At 33.9% G+C, this 16316-nt stretch overlaps 1 protein-coding gene across 1 annotated transcript; it reads left to right on the top strand.

Moving 5' to 3' along the window:
* Positions 1-4382: 4382 nt before the first annotated feature.
* LOC113235447 (heparin sulfate O-sulfotransferase) lies at positions 4383-9959 on the top strand. The gene is made up of 5 exons (XM_026471134.1): positions 4383-4596; positions 4675-4978; positions 6280-6418; positions 7037-7134; positions 8894-9959. Exons 1-5 carry the CDS (start codon positions 4485-4487, stop codon positions 9261-9263), a joined length of 1023 nt encoding a protein of 340 aa, XP_026326919.1. The 5' UTR covers positions 4383-4484; the 3' UTR covers positions 9264-9959.
* The last annotated feature ends 6357 nt before the right edge of the window (positions 9960-16316 follow it).

Genomic DNA, 16316 nt, shown 5'->3' with positions numbered 1-16316 from the left:
TTTCTTTTTTTAAATTTGTGTTCTTTTTTAAATGCTTATTTTTTAATATTTAGTTTTGGATTTTTAATGTAAAGTGTATATGGCAATAGAGTACGGGATATTTGATTTTGTTATAATGGTTTTTATTTTACAATTTTATTAGAATGAAACAAGTAGTTTTGTTAACGAAAGTGATTTTTTTTACATGAGCAGTGTTTCAATGTTTCCCGATCTCGAAGGGCAAACGGGTGATAAAAATAAACGTGCTCTCGTAATGAACAACGATGTGAGACTGAATTGTGCTGGACTGAGCTTGTTTTGCGTAAATTAATGTATTGTACATCAATAGTTATTATTATTGCACTTCCGAAGTGGAGTATTTATTGTCTCATAATTCTTAGCAAGTTAACGTTAAAGTTACACAGTTGGAAATGAAACTATTTTTCCAGATTTAAACGTGTATATTTGTTTTTTCAAACAAACCAACTTTTCAGGCATTTTACAGGTCCCATGGTCACGGTTGACTGAGATGGTAAAGTCATATTTTAACAGTGTAATTTTTTTATTAAATAAAATTTATTATTAATTAATTACGGAATTTAGAATAAATTATAACATATTAATTAGTACTGCAGTCTATGTCTGTTTGGGATTTTTCATGAAAGGAAATATTGGATCCCAAACTGGTGGTACGGAGAAACCATCTGCCCTATTGAAATTAGAATGGCCTCTCGCAGCATCCTGGGTAGATATCGGACTTTTTTGCAAGGACCTGGGGTACTTCAAACTTGATTGAATGTGTAGGTTTATCCATGACATGCTCGCAGACTGCAGACAAATATACGTACGGGATTAAAATCCGGAAAAATAGTTTCATTTCCTATGTGTTCCTATAGCGAACACCTAAAAAGTCGCTAGGTTACACAGTTGATTTTACACAATCCAAACTGCTCAGAAGTAAAGAATTTGAATAAATAGTGAATTTATTTATATTGCAATTTCATTTATACCAAATTGCTACATTGATTGAGAGATTGTTATGAGAAAGTAAATTACATTCTTTTCAAATTTTATAAATTACAACCACTTTAAAGTTTTGCAGTCAATTAGCTTACTCCCTATGTATAATACATATAGGGTGACGCCAACACGCCAGCAAGATATTTGAGGGATAGTTCTTGTCATTTACAATAGTATTTTTTTAAAAAAGGCTGGTTTTGGTGTCACACATTTCACACGATTTAATTTTTAATTTAAGTTATTTTGACTTTATCCTTTGTTATCCTTTTTAAGCTTTTCTTTTATAGTATCAAGTGACGGGACGAACAAGTCGTGCGCCTGGTTCTAAGCGACACGCCAGCCCATGGCATTTCCAGTGCCACTCAGAGCTTTAAATCGCAAAGATCGAAGGGGCACTGCGGCTGAGTCCGTCACCCTGAGGTATTAATGTACAAGTTCCATGTGCCTGTAATAACACCAGAACCCTTACCCTCCAGAACCGGAATGCAGTAATGCTCACGTTACTGCTTGGTGGCAGAAATAGGTAAGGCAGGACTTCCCTGAACGAACTTTTACACAAGGAGCTCTACTGCTACTAAAAAACGATTATATACGTATATTTAATTATATCATCCTTTCATATCCCATTGATTTATCCACCCTGTATAATATTATAGCTATCCAAAAAAAAAATTAAGCTAACTTTGAAATTGAAATGTTTTTACTTCCAACGTATGTATATATTTAGTAAGAAATATAACGTAACCATGTAATAAAAATAAATAAGACTATGACGTTACGGTGCAACTAATCAAGCATCCTGTCACATCCAATTTCCTAACATTTGAGGGATGCGTCCTATTACAATAATTTTATTTTTATCTTCAACCCTCTGTCATTATTCATTTCCCCAGTTTGAAGGGTAATTTTGTTAAACAAGCGTAAAATAACCTTATTATTTTTAGTTGTTAATTTTTTAAATATGACTGTTTACAATAATTTTACGCAGATGGGATTTATATTTTTTTTATATAAAATTATATTTATAGGAAATGAAACTATTTTTCCGGATTTAAATCGCGTATATTTGGTTCCAGAATCAACCGTGACCATGGGGCCTGTTAAGGGCCCGAAACGTTGGTTTGTTTAAACAATACGCGATTTAAATCCGGAAAAATTGTTTTATTTCCTATATGTAACAATTGCGAAAACCTAAGAGCTCGAATAATATATTAAGGTAAGACGTTTGATGGCAAGTGTGTGTAGGGTTATTTATGATACTCTTAAAAATACCCAGTAATAAAAACAGAATAGGCATAATAGTAAATTTAAGTCTTATAACTACATTCCAAGCGAAGCTGTTATTCGTAACTACGCAAAGGAACAGTTCATCGAATTTACACGTGCAATCCAAATCAAGATCACATTAAAGTTTAAATACGTCCGTACATGCATCGGGAAGGAAACAATAAACAGCCTGTATCTGTGACTTGTTTAGCTCAAATGTAGGCAGATTAAACAAGTAAAGATATCTACGTAAGATCCAATTGATGGACGCGCAAATATGTAATTTTGTAGGTTGGTACTTGACGCTACAATTTGTAACGACAACATTTTAAAAAAAAGGCGATTAATGTTACAGCTAAAATAAATTAAATTATGAATGTTCGTTGACAGAAACCACTATAAACTCAGTTATTGAATTACCAAATGAGAGACATTTCATAATTTAATAAGAATAAATTGAATAAAACGATTCGATTGTTTTCGGTCGTCTGAAATAGGGCGCGCGTTGACCCACTTTGGCGCGAAAACTAATGTCAGCGCTATTTTTCGCGCGCTACGACTTATCGCGGCGGACTTCTATCAGAAACTAGACATTCGGATATTCGGATCATGGTTTTTAATTCGATAAGCCCAAATTCACCTTGAAAGGGCGCATAGGCTGTATTATACATAGTAAGTTAAGGGAACAAATCTGCGAGCAGAGTATTCCACTCCAACGCTTCTTGCGATCTGAACAATTAATAAACACGTATCTTTCATTTTAAAATCTTGTCTCTATTTCTCTTTTGATTGATATTGAAACCTGACAATTGAAAGTGAACCTTTACGTTGTTGAGATAAGATTAATTATCATTAAATGTTCAGGGATTTTTTAACAGGTCCATACGCATTCGTTCTATTATTGACGGAACCTAAACATTAAGAGCGATGCCACACGATGCGTTACGTCGCGTCTGCGTTGGAAGTGGGTGATAAATAACGTGACGATGAAAAAATCACGATGATCCGCCGGCAAACAGTATCACCGTGACTCGTTCCGAAGGAACGACGTTCCAAAGTCACATAGGTGATCCTCCGTTCCAATAGCTATCCCCGTCACTTACATCACGACATACGAAAAAATCTGCAGCAGTTATTATAAACCTATTTATGAACAAAGTAAAATATTTTTGTATATTTGTTTTATTATAGGAAGAATTGGTATTTTATATGAACGACAGTCACGGCGATAGAAATGTAACGCTATTCCCCATGTCTAGTCCGCAACGCAGTGACTGCGTTGTGACCTCAGCTCAAATTCTAATTTTTCCCGTGCTAATTACAGTTTTTGGCTTGGGTCGAACGGTAGAGATACTGGCTTTATTTCAGAATTTATTTTTTTACAAACGAAATTAAAGTAATTTGAAAAATGTATATCGTATAGTACACGACACGTGTTCTATTTAGTTCCGTTGATATAAAAAAAATCATTGGTACATTATTTATAGTATCTATTGAATACAGCTGTTTTCTTGTAAAATTTCGAGGTAAGTTTGTGTTTTTTTTCAATTGTGTAAATTTTTAGAAATCGTGTTTTCACAGCGTGTAGTATCAATGCATATCCTCAATTTTATTATATATTTTTCCGAAGTGATTGATTCAACACTTTCACTGTTATGCGGAATCAACCAAAGTCATTCGAGGTTGTATAGATAGACTCGAAATATGAACGGCATGCCACATTGGTGCGTTGAAACGGCGCACTACACCGCGCACCGCAAGCAAGTTAGTACAATTTAATAATAGCGTTGCAACCACTCAACGCCCGTGTGGCATTGCTCTAATGTATTTGTCATTAATGATTGTGTAACTTCGTTGATATATGTTTGTACCTATTTGGAAAAAACAATAAAGAAAAGAAAACAAAATATGGTAATTTTTTTGTGACTCTGTAACTTAAGTACTTAAAAGTAAGCTTGATTCTATTTCAAATTTAATTTTTATAAAACGTAAACTAAACGCAAAATAAACTAATGCTTCAAGTGTCAACTCATATCGAGCTGAACGACAAAACGTTTTACCTGTCACTGTGACATTATTGTTACGGTGATTTCTCGGTCGGTGAACTATTTATTTTCTCGTGTGGGCGTCCTAAATAGTGAAAACGAATGTTTTATTTATATTGCACGCGTGTTAATCATGTCAGTGATCGTCCCAGCGGGCAATAGTCTCCAGTAGACATGTTGAACGTACACAAACTATGGTTGTTTTCTTGCCTTTGTATTATTGTTATCATTGTTTTGTATTATCAATCGCAAATAGCTCGTTTAGAGGATAGTTTTAGAAGACTAGGTAAGCTAAACATGTTTTACTATGAAATGTGTCACCTACGAACATAATGCAACCAATTAATTGGGTGTATTTTTCCAGAATACAAACAAACTGTAGCGCACTTTGACTCTCGTCAATTCTTCCCTAAACCGACGGCAAGAGGTGACGATGATCTAGTGGTGATCTACAACAGGGTCCCAAAGACTGGTTCAACAAGTTTCGTTGGCGTGGCCTATGATTTATGCAAGAAAAATAAGTTTAAAGTGCTTCATATAAATGTTACAGCTAATATGCATGTTCTCTCGCTCAGCAACCAGTATAAGTTTGCTCAGAATATAACGAAGTGGAATGACGTGAAGCCAGCACTCTATCATGGCCATATGGCATTTCTAAACTTTAACAAGTGAGTATTGCTTGACATACTACACTACATAATTTACTTAAAACATCTTATATAAAATTATCTTATATATGTTTTATGGAAAGCCAATTTGCTACACTGAATGTGAGAGGAAGGATAGTAAAGATGAGAGAGGAGGAGGTGAAGGAGGTTTGTCAGGAGTGTAGCAGGAGGCTCATGGTCTCTTCCTACCTCAGTGGGAGACAGGCATGATGATATGTATGTGTATCTTACACTGGTATGCCTTTAGTGTGTCCTAATACATTTTTTTCAATTTATTTCCTAAAACACTAAATTTTACAGTGTTGTTCAAAGTCAAAGTCAAAGATTATTTATTCCATAGGTAAAATAAATTTACACTTGAAAACGTCACATTTAAGCTACTGCTATTTCACTACGCTGACCTCCCTGAGAAGAACGAGCAAGAAACTCTAGGGATTGCTCTTTTCAAATAAACTTAAATGCTATGGAATACACTTTGAATCAAATTTGTGTGGATTATGGAGCCATGTCGTCTTTCCATACATCTTTATCTAACACATAGTCTTCAATTTTGTAATATGATTTTTTGATCAAAATATTTTTAATGTAGTTTTTAAACTTAGGAAATGATAAATTTAATATATGCTCCGGAATCATATTGTAAAAATGTATACAGTTCCCCATAAAAGAGTTGTTTACCTTGGTTAAACGAAATCATGGCACCATGAGTTTGGACTTAGCTCTAAGGTAAATATTATGGATATCTTCTTTCTTATTGAAATTATGTATATTTTTACGGGCATATAAAATATTTGAGTAAATGTACTGTGATGCTACAGTCATAATACCAGTCTTATTTAAATATAATCCACCTACTTCAATTCCTTAAACAAGTTTATTATGTAGGTAGCTTTAGTTGCCATTAAAAAAAAAAATGTATATTGAGACACTAAAAGTATATCAGTGTAAAAATACATCTAATCATGCCTGTCTGCCACAAGGGTAGTCAGAGATTATGGACCTCCATCTGCTACATTCCTGACAAACCTCCATCACCTCCTCCACTATGATTTTTACTATCCTTCCCCCACTCTTACATTCAGCATCGCGAAGAGGCTTTATGAGGAGTATATTCTTCAATATAATAGATTTAAAATTTATATTCTAATAAACAAAAACAATTTTATGTAAGATATTTTAAGTAAATTATATAGTATAGTAGGTAAATGAATGAATAAATAAATACACATTTATGCACTATTACTTCACACAGTTATAGATTTGGTAGTAATTTTAAATATTACACTTTTCTTATATTTCAGTCTTGGAGTTAAATCAAAACCAATATTTGTAAACCTGATAAGAAAGCCTTTGGACCGCTTGGTCTCTTATTATTACTTCTTACGGAATGGTGACAACTTTAGACCACATCTTGTAAGGAAAAAACATGGAGATAAAATGGTGAGACTATCAGTTATAATTAAAAGTAAAGTATTTGTTATATGTGATTTTAAAATCAATTAAAGATAAAGATAAATTTATTTCAACATAACTTAATCTAATACAATACAAAGAAAACAAATGTAAATAAAGCTATTATAGCAACAAGGATTAATAAGGGAACCATTTGTAATTGTGATGCCTAAACTAAGTAACCTGTATTTTAGGTATCTTTTTGGGAAATCTTTTATAAAATAACAAGTAGTTATAAATTAATGGTTATATAAAAATAATTAATTCATTCAAAGATTGTAATATTGTTTATATATTGTTTTACTCTTAAGTCAGAATTTGACAGTCTTTTTACAATTTTTTTTGTTCATGACGAAATAACAAAGTAGAATTTAATTAATTTAAAGTAAACGAATGTAGCAAGGAAACAAAAGAATCTATGTGAGAATATTTATTGGAAATTATATTTATTTCAAAATTACAGTATTCATAGCTCTAATTATAGTTATAACATTATTCATTTGTATTCTAAAATTATTATAAAAGTTTAACCATAAGTAAAAAAATCAGACTTTAGCGTAGCATTCTTCATGACAAAAAATTAATAATATTTGTGTAATGTTGCAGACTTTTGATGAATGTGTAGAGAGAGGACAGCCAGACTGTGACCCCAACAACATGTGGATGCAAGTCCCTTTCTTTTGTGGCCATGCCGCACAGTGCTGGTAAAGTAACGTTGCTTACTGTATAGTTAAATATCAGAATATAATAACTACCCCATTTCCCTATATTTCTCAAAACAAACGACTACAGGCTTTATGGTGCGCTTTCCAAGTGCTTACTGTGTAGTTGCTGCCTACTGCTTCTCCAGAGAGAAATATCAACAATGTACTATTATAACTATATTTAATGATTTAAAGTCTTTTTTAAAGATGAGTAAAATGACATTTGCAGGGTTGCCAGTTTCTATATAATTTTAAATAGTCGTAGTGTTTGTTAACAATTTTATCAATAGATTGTGAAAGACGTCTGAATTCTGAATGTTACGACGTTCTAATGATTACTATACTTCGTTTCAATCCATTTTTAATAAAATGTAAACAAACAAGTCATTGACCTGACCATAGACGGTTTAGTGATTGTCAATTGTAATGCCAACTACAAATTTATTAATTAACTGAATGAATCGATTTCTTCAATTTAGTCATACTAGCGGTTTTACCTTACATAACCTATATAAGCATATTTAAAATTTCCGAAAACTTAATTTTAAGTCCTATTAAATTCCTTACACATAGATACTCGTTTATTTGCGATTGAAATATTCGAGTTACTAATTGGTTAAAAAACTTTAATTGAATGAACTGAATGTTTTTTTCGTCCTGCACTATGCGACCATAGACAAGCCATAGATGTATAGATGAAAAATAACCTCACTTTTGGACTACCATTTTTCAAAACTGCCTCTGTGGCCGAACGGTTACCATGCCGGACTGCCACGCAGAGGTCCTAGCTTCGATTCCTGGGCCGGGAGAAATATTTGTATGGCCTACGTTTATTTCTCTTTTGAGTTTGGGTGTAATTTGTTTTTCTCTATGTATGTGTCCATGGCACCCGCGACACAGGGTTTCCCTAGTGCGGGGCTATGTTGAGTGTATGCGTTACTATTATTATTATTATTATGTTTATTTTAAACTCTCGCCTCTCCCAAGGCCTAAAAGACTAATTGTGAATTTTTAAATGGGAGAGGCGGTATTTCCCGGCTATGGCACAGTCGGCCGGGGTCAGGGACTCAGGTCCAAGAATCGGCGAACGATACGTGCCGTATCGAGCAGGACCGCCTTCTGCATTTGTGCTGGAAGCGACACGCCACAGAAATTATTATTATTATTAAATACAATTTTACAATGTTATTCAAATAAATTTTGTTGGAAAATGTGATGAGATATCAAGTCGAAATCTTCGTAATATACGTGAAAGTGTTTCTTATTCGATTTATTGAGTGGAGTATTTTATATTGAATCAACATTATAAGCACTATGGTACAAAGAAAAGTAGTGACATTGTTGTGTGCGATGATACTATCTAAGTACTGTCCGTGAACGGGATAAGGCTCTTTTTTCTTTTGTTCAATTGTCGTCCATTATAGCGAAGCTCAAGTTAAACTGGTCGATTTTAAGTGAAACAATTGACACCCTTCAATTCTTTCGATTTCATGCTGGCCAATCAGAGAACAGTTGTGTTCGTAATATTTTGGCAGAATAGTTTTCAAACAAATTAAATGACATTTCATCTCTGTTTCTGGTTATATACTCGATGAGTATAGTAGTGGGCGTAGTTTGTAAGTACATCCATGGTTGCGCTTATAGTTAGCACCTGTGTCATGTTGTTTGTTATTATATTAGAATGCGGGTAAAACTTGATTCTTTTATAGTTTATTTATAATTTTTAAACCTTAATTCATACAAATTTAATTTTCCACAGGAAACCAGGGAACCTCTGGGCGCTACAGCAAGCAAAATATAACCTAGTCAATAATTATCTTGTAGTCGGAGTTACAGAGGAAATGTTAGAATTCATCACAATACTCGAAACCGTGTTACCACGGATGTTTAAAGGTGCAACTGAGCATTACCTTAACAGCAACAAGTCTCATTTAAGACAGACAAGTGCAAAAATAGAGCCAAACCAACAAACCATAGAGAAAATTAAACAATCACCCATTTGGAGGATGGAGAATGAACTTTACGAGTTTGCATTAGAACATTTTAAATTTGTTAAGAAAAAAATTTTATTGCGGGAAACTAATAGTGTTGAGCAAGTGTTCTTTTACGAGAAAATTCGGCCTAAATGAGTGTTGCCCTTTATGTATAGAGAAGCTAGTCTATATTTGTGTTTCATAGCTGCCTATTTTAACTATGGAGAACAGTGAAACCTCATGTTTTAGGAAACTTGTTATGCGTCAGTCTTCGTGAAAGTGCAATATTTTTATTGCACATATAAAATCAGAAACAAATTAAGCATATCTCGTAATGGTAAAATCCAATGGTAGGCTATATCATTTATTACTTAATAGTATTTATCAGAAAACGAGTCATGATACATTCAAACATTGTAAAACACATGAAATTTTGTTCTTTTAGGTAAAACTACAGTGTTGCAAATCTATGAATACTCCATATATTATATAATTTTGTATAATTGTATGTCTTGAATAATGTAGTTCCTGTGAATATTGTATAGTTGTATTTTGTAGAGGCAATTGTTGTATGCCGTAGTGATGTATCTGCGTACAGTAGTAACATCTGGCCATCCAATTACGAAAGTATAGTACATGTCCTGTTGCCTATTGGGCCATCAAAGATGACCACAGCAATGCCACTAGTGGCCACCACAAGCTGCGGACGAGGTTTTTCTTACTTTTTTTATGATATTGATTGGTGGTCAGCGCTCGTTACCCGCCACCTGCGTACACGCAACCACTGACGGCGATCCTGTGCTATGATCGTGCATGGACATGATGGATCACGCTCCACTACCTGGGACTTGAAGTCACATTTGATGCTATCAGCGCAATAATGATGTAACCCACATTCTATCTTTTTTTCTACTGTATTATTTTAAATGGTACTATAATTATTTTGTATTCAGATGCTATTATCATGAATAGAAAATAGATAATTATTAATTTAATTTTTATACATGAAAATGGCAGCCATATATAAAATAATTACATATTTATGTGTTAGTATCATTCAAAGAAACGTTGTAGAAATATCATGTGGGTTGCACTTTTGCGTTGATAGCCTCATTTATTCCTCATTGTCACCGAATTTTGGGAGGAGCTGTGCCTTCAATTAAATATATCCTAAATTTTAACAATGTGGACGCAAATGGACACCCGTCACGCCACTAGTGGCAAAGGCTAGTGGCCGCGTACTGCTACTAGTGACTGCGTCTAGTGACTATATTATTTCAAATTTTAGTAAAGTAGATGGTAATGGATACGTCCAGTCACCAGTGTCTACAACTAGTGGTCACGAACAGCCACTAGTGCTGCGTTGACAGGTTGCCCACCAGTGGCTCCGACTTGTTGTCGCCACCGGTGTGGGCTAGTGTGCGGTAGCTCTAAACATGAGTTTGCTAGTTGATAGTAGCTAAAATTTTAGCATGAAATTGGTATTCTTTCTTTGCTTCTAATTTCTGTTCAAATGAAACGACATAGCCCCAAACAGATAGTACGTTATCTTAGGAACAATTTGTGGAATACCGGACTATTTTTTTCATGACGTTAGGGACTATCGACATTGAAAATTCATGGTTAAGGCACTAAAGGCTAGATTTATTTAAATTCTACTTACTCCGTTTTGAAATGTCACGACATTGGAATACTCATGGACAGCAGAAGATATTATAAATAAATGATGTGCTCCTATGGTACTGCCACGTAACGTATTTCTACGATTTTGAAGTTTAAGAGTTTGGGTCCGGGCGTTTGCGGAATTGTGAAGAAGTTTTCTTCCGCCGCCATCCCAGCAGAGCTGGCACTATAGGGCGCGACTAGCGCGAGAGCGACATAAAGCGCGAGACACTTGTATTCTCGCATGGAGATCTCGCACTTTATGTCACTACCACGCAAGTCGCGTCTTATCGTGCTAGCCGTACAAGGCCTAGTGGTTTTTATAATATGGGCACCCTCAATAATGAAATGATGAAATGCAAAAAACAGTACAGAGTACTAAAAAAAAACCGTCCTCAAAAGTCATTCATCCCCTAGTTTCCAACTGTTAAAGGTGGACAATTTTCTTCATATTTAAATGGGACCACAACTGAGGTACCCAATCCAATAAAAAAAGAATCATCAAAATCGGTTCACAAAAAACAGACGCGTATCTTACGTACAAAACATACGGTCGAATTAAGAACCTCCTCCTTTTTTTAAGTCGGTTAAAAAGTAATATTATTACAGACGAAATATATTTAAAAAAAGTGCAATGCTTGATGCTAAATATAATATGTAAATACATTGACTTACAATTATATGGACGTCGGGTCCGCGCTAAAAAGTGTCCGAACTTATAGGGCGTTAAAATCGTATACAGAGCGTCATTCGCGCTTTAGTCTTCGTTTGTTCGACTGACAGCGAAGCAAGCAAAATTAGACAGTACTGCGATGACATTACAATTTAAATTCAACGTTTTAGCTTTTTCATATTCCTTTACATGTCACTACGTTTAAATAGGTTGACTTGGGACATTTTTTTCGAGGTTTTTGTATTAGACCCGTCGTCCATTTATTTATAAGTCAATGTGTAAATAATATAAAATATCGCTCCCTTGCTGTAATAAAGCTACATCTGTAAAATTACAACTTATCAGGACTACTTTTTTATGCTTCAATAGGAGAGTATAAAATATTACCTAATACGCATCATTTGTTTAGCGTATTTTGTATTGTTTTATAACTTTCATAATGATATAATTACACACACGCCAGCACATCAAGCTACACATTGACGTATCTTGTTCTGTTGCACTGGAGGCGATTTTCGAACAAAAATGTGTAGTCTGGTGCGCCGTTGTCCGTACCTTATTAAAAAAAAACCGACCTCAAAAGTTCGTGGAATTACAACTATTTGCCAAGTTTTTAACCGACTTCAAAAAAAGGAGGAGGTAGTCAATTCGTAGTCGAAATTCGTATATATATATATATATATATGCCATATAATTTGTGAACCTAATTTTATAATTTTTTTTGAAAGAGGGTACCTCAGTAGTGGTCCTATTTAAATTTTTAAGAAAATACTCCACTTCTAAGGGTGGCAAACTAGGGGATGAATTACTTTGGAGGTCGGTTTTTTAGTACACTGTACTGAGTTTATGTTGAAATCAATCGGTTACCGGAAAGTGCGCGATACCGGATTCATCCCTTAGTTTGCCACTCTTAGAGCTGGAATATTTCCTTCAAATTTAAATGGGACCACTGATAGAGTTCAACCTCTTTCCAACAAAAAAATAGTCATCAAAGTCGGTTCATGCGGAGCCGGAGTTATCGCGTAACATACATATAAAAAAAACAGTCAAATTGTGAACCTCGTCCTTTTATTGAAGTCGGTTAAAAAGTACTATTGACGTACGATCCCATTTAGCCTTATTATATACCAAAGCCACGACAATCAACATTATTTCAGCCAAAAGCCATCCACTGACGAACATTGGCCCCCAAAAAATACAGTTGTCTCTCTGAAATTAAATCGTATACGAATGACATTCATTTTTGACATAAAATATAATATAATGCAATGTTTGAGATAGTACTATGGTAGTTGTTATGTGCAATGTGTTAGATTTATAACACTCGTTATTTTTTATTATTAATTTCGTCATTTTATTATTGAGTGTGTAACATGGAACTGCCTAAAAATGCAATAATGTTGATTTATTTAACTCTAGTAAGTATTCATTGTGATATTTTTTATCCATCCAACGACTTGTTGACTCAACTTGTGATGTTTATTTTTAAAACATTGTTTTATTGTTGTGTAATTTGTGTTAATTGTAATTTAGAACAATTTTGGGGCCATACGATTTATCAATGTACCTGTTACAACGGCACTACTTAAGAAATCTATTTTAATTTCTGTTTCGCAATTTTATATTAAAATGTGTTATTTTATTGTTTTATGTAAATTATACATATAAAAATTGTAGCATAAAACTGATGTTTAATGTTGAACTGAAGTTTTATTTTAATTTAAAAAAAAGAAATTGTATCGAATTTAATTTTAGTTATTTTTAAAACTAAATAAGACTCTTTAATGTGTTATTTTTGTAACTTTTATATTTTGATTAGTAATATTTTGTACGTCGGTTTTTAATGAACGATTTTTTTCATTCTTTGCTAAGATAAAATGTAGCAGAATTATTTGTTAACACCATATAAGTAATATTAAAAAGGAATATCATTTAACGAAGGAATAATGTTCCTTAAACAGCTCACTAAAACTATTATTTATAGAATATAAATAAATTATAAAATTGTAAACAAAGCTAGCAAAAAATGTGCAGGTGCAATGATGTTCGGTAGTGACTTAAGAAAAACCCTTACAATATTTACGTCCTGTTTTAAAATTCAATTTTAAAAATAGAATTTAAAATAGGCCGTAATTTTTTTTTTCAAAACAGTCGTGAAAAACTGAAACATGCTCCCCTGAAACATTTTCCGAAATGGCGCTTTCGCCCTGTCTACAAAACACCGATAATATATTCTGGCGTTTCAGAATTTAATAAATTATATATTCTGATTAATACAAAAATCGAACACTCAGAAAAAAATCCTTCAATCCGGCCGTATTCGAACCGACGTCTTCTAGCATACCGTGGCAGACGCTATACCAACTAAGACACGGAACGAACCAGCGGACCTCACGATGATATGCTTGCTTAAAAAGATTGACATAAAAATAATAAAATTCAATAAAAATTTAATAATTCAGCAAAAATATCCTATCTATAATATTTAAAGTACTTTCCCTTTTCAAGTAATAGCTGTTTCGTATCGAGGCAAGGGAAAGACGCCCTAAGTGTTCTGATTATTTGTTAGTTTCAAAAGTGACACACGCACACATACAGACACACCCATCACATAAAATTTTTATATTAAAGCGAGGTACTTTGACGCGAGGCTAGATTTTAGGAGGTCGACTTTCGTGTCCCGCAATCCGCGCGCTGTAAATTAATATGAATAAAATAAGAAAGATCAGACGAAATTTGACACAGATCCAACGTCGACAAGCGTCCGATGGCGACTGATGGGGCAGCGCGGCGTGTCGTTAAACCGCTGGGCAATTTGCAAATTTTGAGATAAATGTGTATTTAATAACTGAAAGGATTTCAGTTAAAATCAAAATTTTGCAGGTTCTCTGTAGTACTTAAAGAGAAATACCTCCGTATAAAAATTATGTACAAAGTCAGATATTTTATTCTTAAATAATTCGATTTTAATTTTTATTGTGGCCTGTTTTTAGGATTTTATATGATTGAATAAGTATAGGATCGTGTAATACATTCTTTAAACAATATCCTTAGGTGTATCGTACATTTTTTGTGAGACCGTTATTTAATAGTAAATACCTAAACCATTTGATCTAGCGAAACAGTTCTATCCGCTTCTTCTCCACGTTTTGATGCTTTATGCCAGAAACGAAAAATGCCAAACCGGCTGAATGTCAGATTAACAGAATGCCAGATTAGCCAAATGCCAGATTCTCAGTTAAACGAAACTACTTTTTGTTTTTAATAAATAAATAAGACATCCGAACCGTTCATTATTTCAGGCAAATGACGTCCACTACTGGACTTTAAGTAACTAAAGGACGGATGCCTGTTCCTGGCAGCGACATTTGGCATTTTGAGAATATGGCATTCTGAGAATCTGAAATTCTGCTAATCTGACATTCTGCCCGTTTGGCATTTTGCGTTCTTGCCATAACACGTCAAAACGCGGTGAGTCGCCTTAGCAAAAATAATCCGATTAATGCATTGACTTACAATTATATGGACGTCGGGTCCGCGCTAAAAAGTGTCCGAACTTATAGGGCGTTAAAATCGTATACAGAGCATCAGTCACGCTTTAGTCTTCGTTTGTTCGACTGACAGCGAAGCAAGCAAAATTAGACAGTACTGCGATGACATTACAATTTAAATGCAACGTTTTAGCTTTTTTATATTCCTTTACATGTCACTACGTTTAAATAAGTTGACTTGGGACATTTTTTTCGTGGTTTTTGTATTAGACCCGTCGTCCATTTATTTGTAAGTCAATGGATTAATGTGAAAAAGTAACAATGTAAGAAAGGAAAAGTGTCACAGAAATGAAAAATAAACAATCATTTTTGTGTTGCAATTTTAATTATACAATTTTAAGTAGAAGATATGGTACGTTATTATTGTATAAAAAATGTATACTGACCTAGCGTTATCGATTGTATTTAATTAAATAATGTATTAAAAGCCAAGGCCGGGTTTGGACAAGGTAAAAAGCGATATTAATTCATATTTCAAACACATACGGTTAAAAGTAATTTGTCGTTGTATTTGAAATTTCAAATGGTAAAACTGTTTTAATCGTGACAAAGCTATTTAAGTTAGTCTCTACGATCCGTGTAGGTACCTAATAATAACCAGTAACCTGGCCTCAATGTGAATTCCCTAAGCTTTGAATACTTTCTTCTTCTTTAGCCTTTAATCAGGGCTAAGCAACTGTAGGTGCTTAAAAAACGTGAAAAGTTGCTTGTTCTTGAAGCCACTGGTCACTATAATTCCATTGAGACTCCACTGATGATATTATATTGCAATTATGATATACTTATTTGTTATTCAGATTAATTCTAGTATTTTTATATATAAAACCAAGTTTCCTTTAGGGTGCGTACAGATCTAGCGAATACGCCGCAAATGCGCCTGTTTACGAAATGCTCGGGAATGCACATTTGCATTAGGTTGTGCGTTCTGTTCGCCGCAACTCGCGCGCCACATATATTTATTTAACTGCACGCAAGCAGCATGCGGCGCATTCGCCAGATCTGTACGCACCCTAAAAGAACTTGGTTATATATATAAATTCTCGCAAAGTCTCTGGAATTCCCGCAGCTACCGTATTGTATCTAGTTTGTACGTTTCATAATTAAGATATGATAATTAAGTTTCATTCCGTTACGAAGCAATGTAAATTATACTTTGGTCTGTACCTGCAGCAATCACAAGTTGTAAAACCAATTCCAAAGTACGAACTACGCTATGTTAAACATAACTTTTTACCTTATCCAAATTAAAAACCCCTAAATTGATTATTTATCAATGTTACTTATTAGCTCGTAAGAAACTGTTCTTCCAAATTCTACATCACA

The sequence above is a fragment of the Hyposmocoma kahamanoa genome, unplaced genomic scaffold (assembly GCF_003589595.1).
Source record: "Hyposmocoma kahamanoa isolate Upper Pololo Valley unplaced genomic scaffold, ASM358959v1 102, whole genome shotgun sequence".
NCBI lineage: Eukaryota > Metazoa > Arthropoda > Insecta > Lepidoptera > Cosmopterigidae > Hyposmocoma > Hyposmocoma kahamanoa.
Note: the sequence above shows the minus strand (reverse complement) of the source record. Positions and strands in the feature narration are given on the sequence as shown.

What these genes read in the sequence shown, in the direction of transcription:
- LOC113235447 (XM_026471134.1), top strand. Translation starts at nt 4,485, where the DNA reads ATGTTGAACGTACACAAACTATGGTTGTTTTCTTGCCTTTGTATTATT. An exon ending in GCATTTCTAAACTTTAACAA is followed by an intron (nt 4,979 to 6,279) that starts GTGAGTATTGCT and finishes CTTATATTTCAG; the next exon opens with TCTTGGAGTTAAATCAAAAC. An exon ending in AAAAACATGGAGATAAAATG is followed by an intron (nt 6,419 to 7,036) that starts GTGAGACTATCA and finishes GTAATGTTGCAG; the next exon opens with ACTTTTGATGAATGTGTAGA.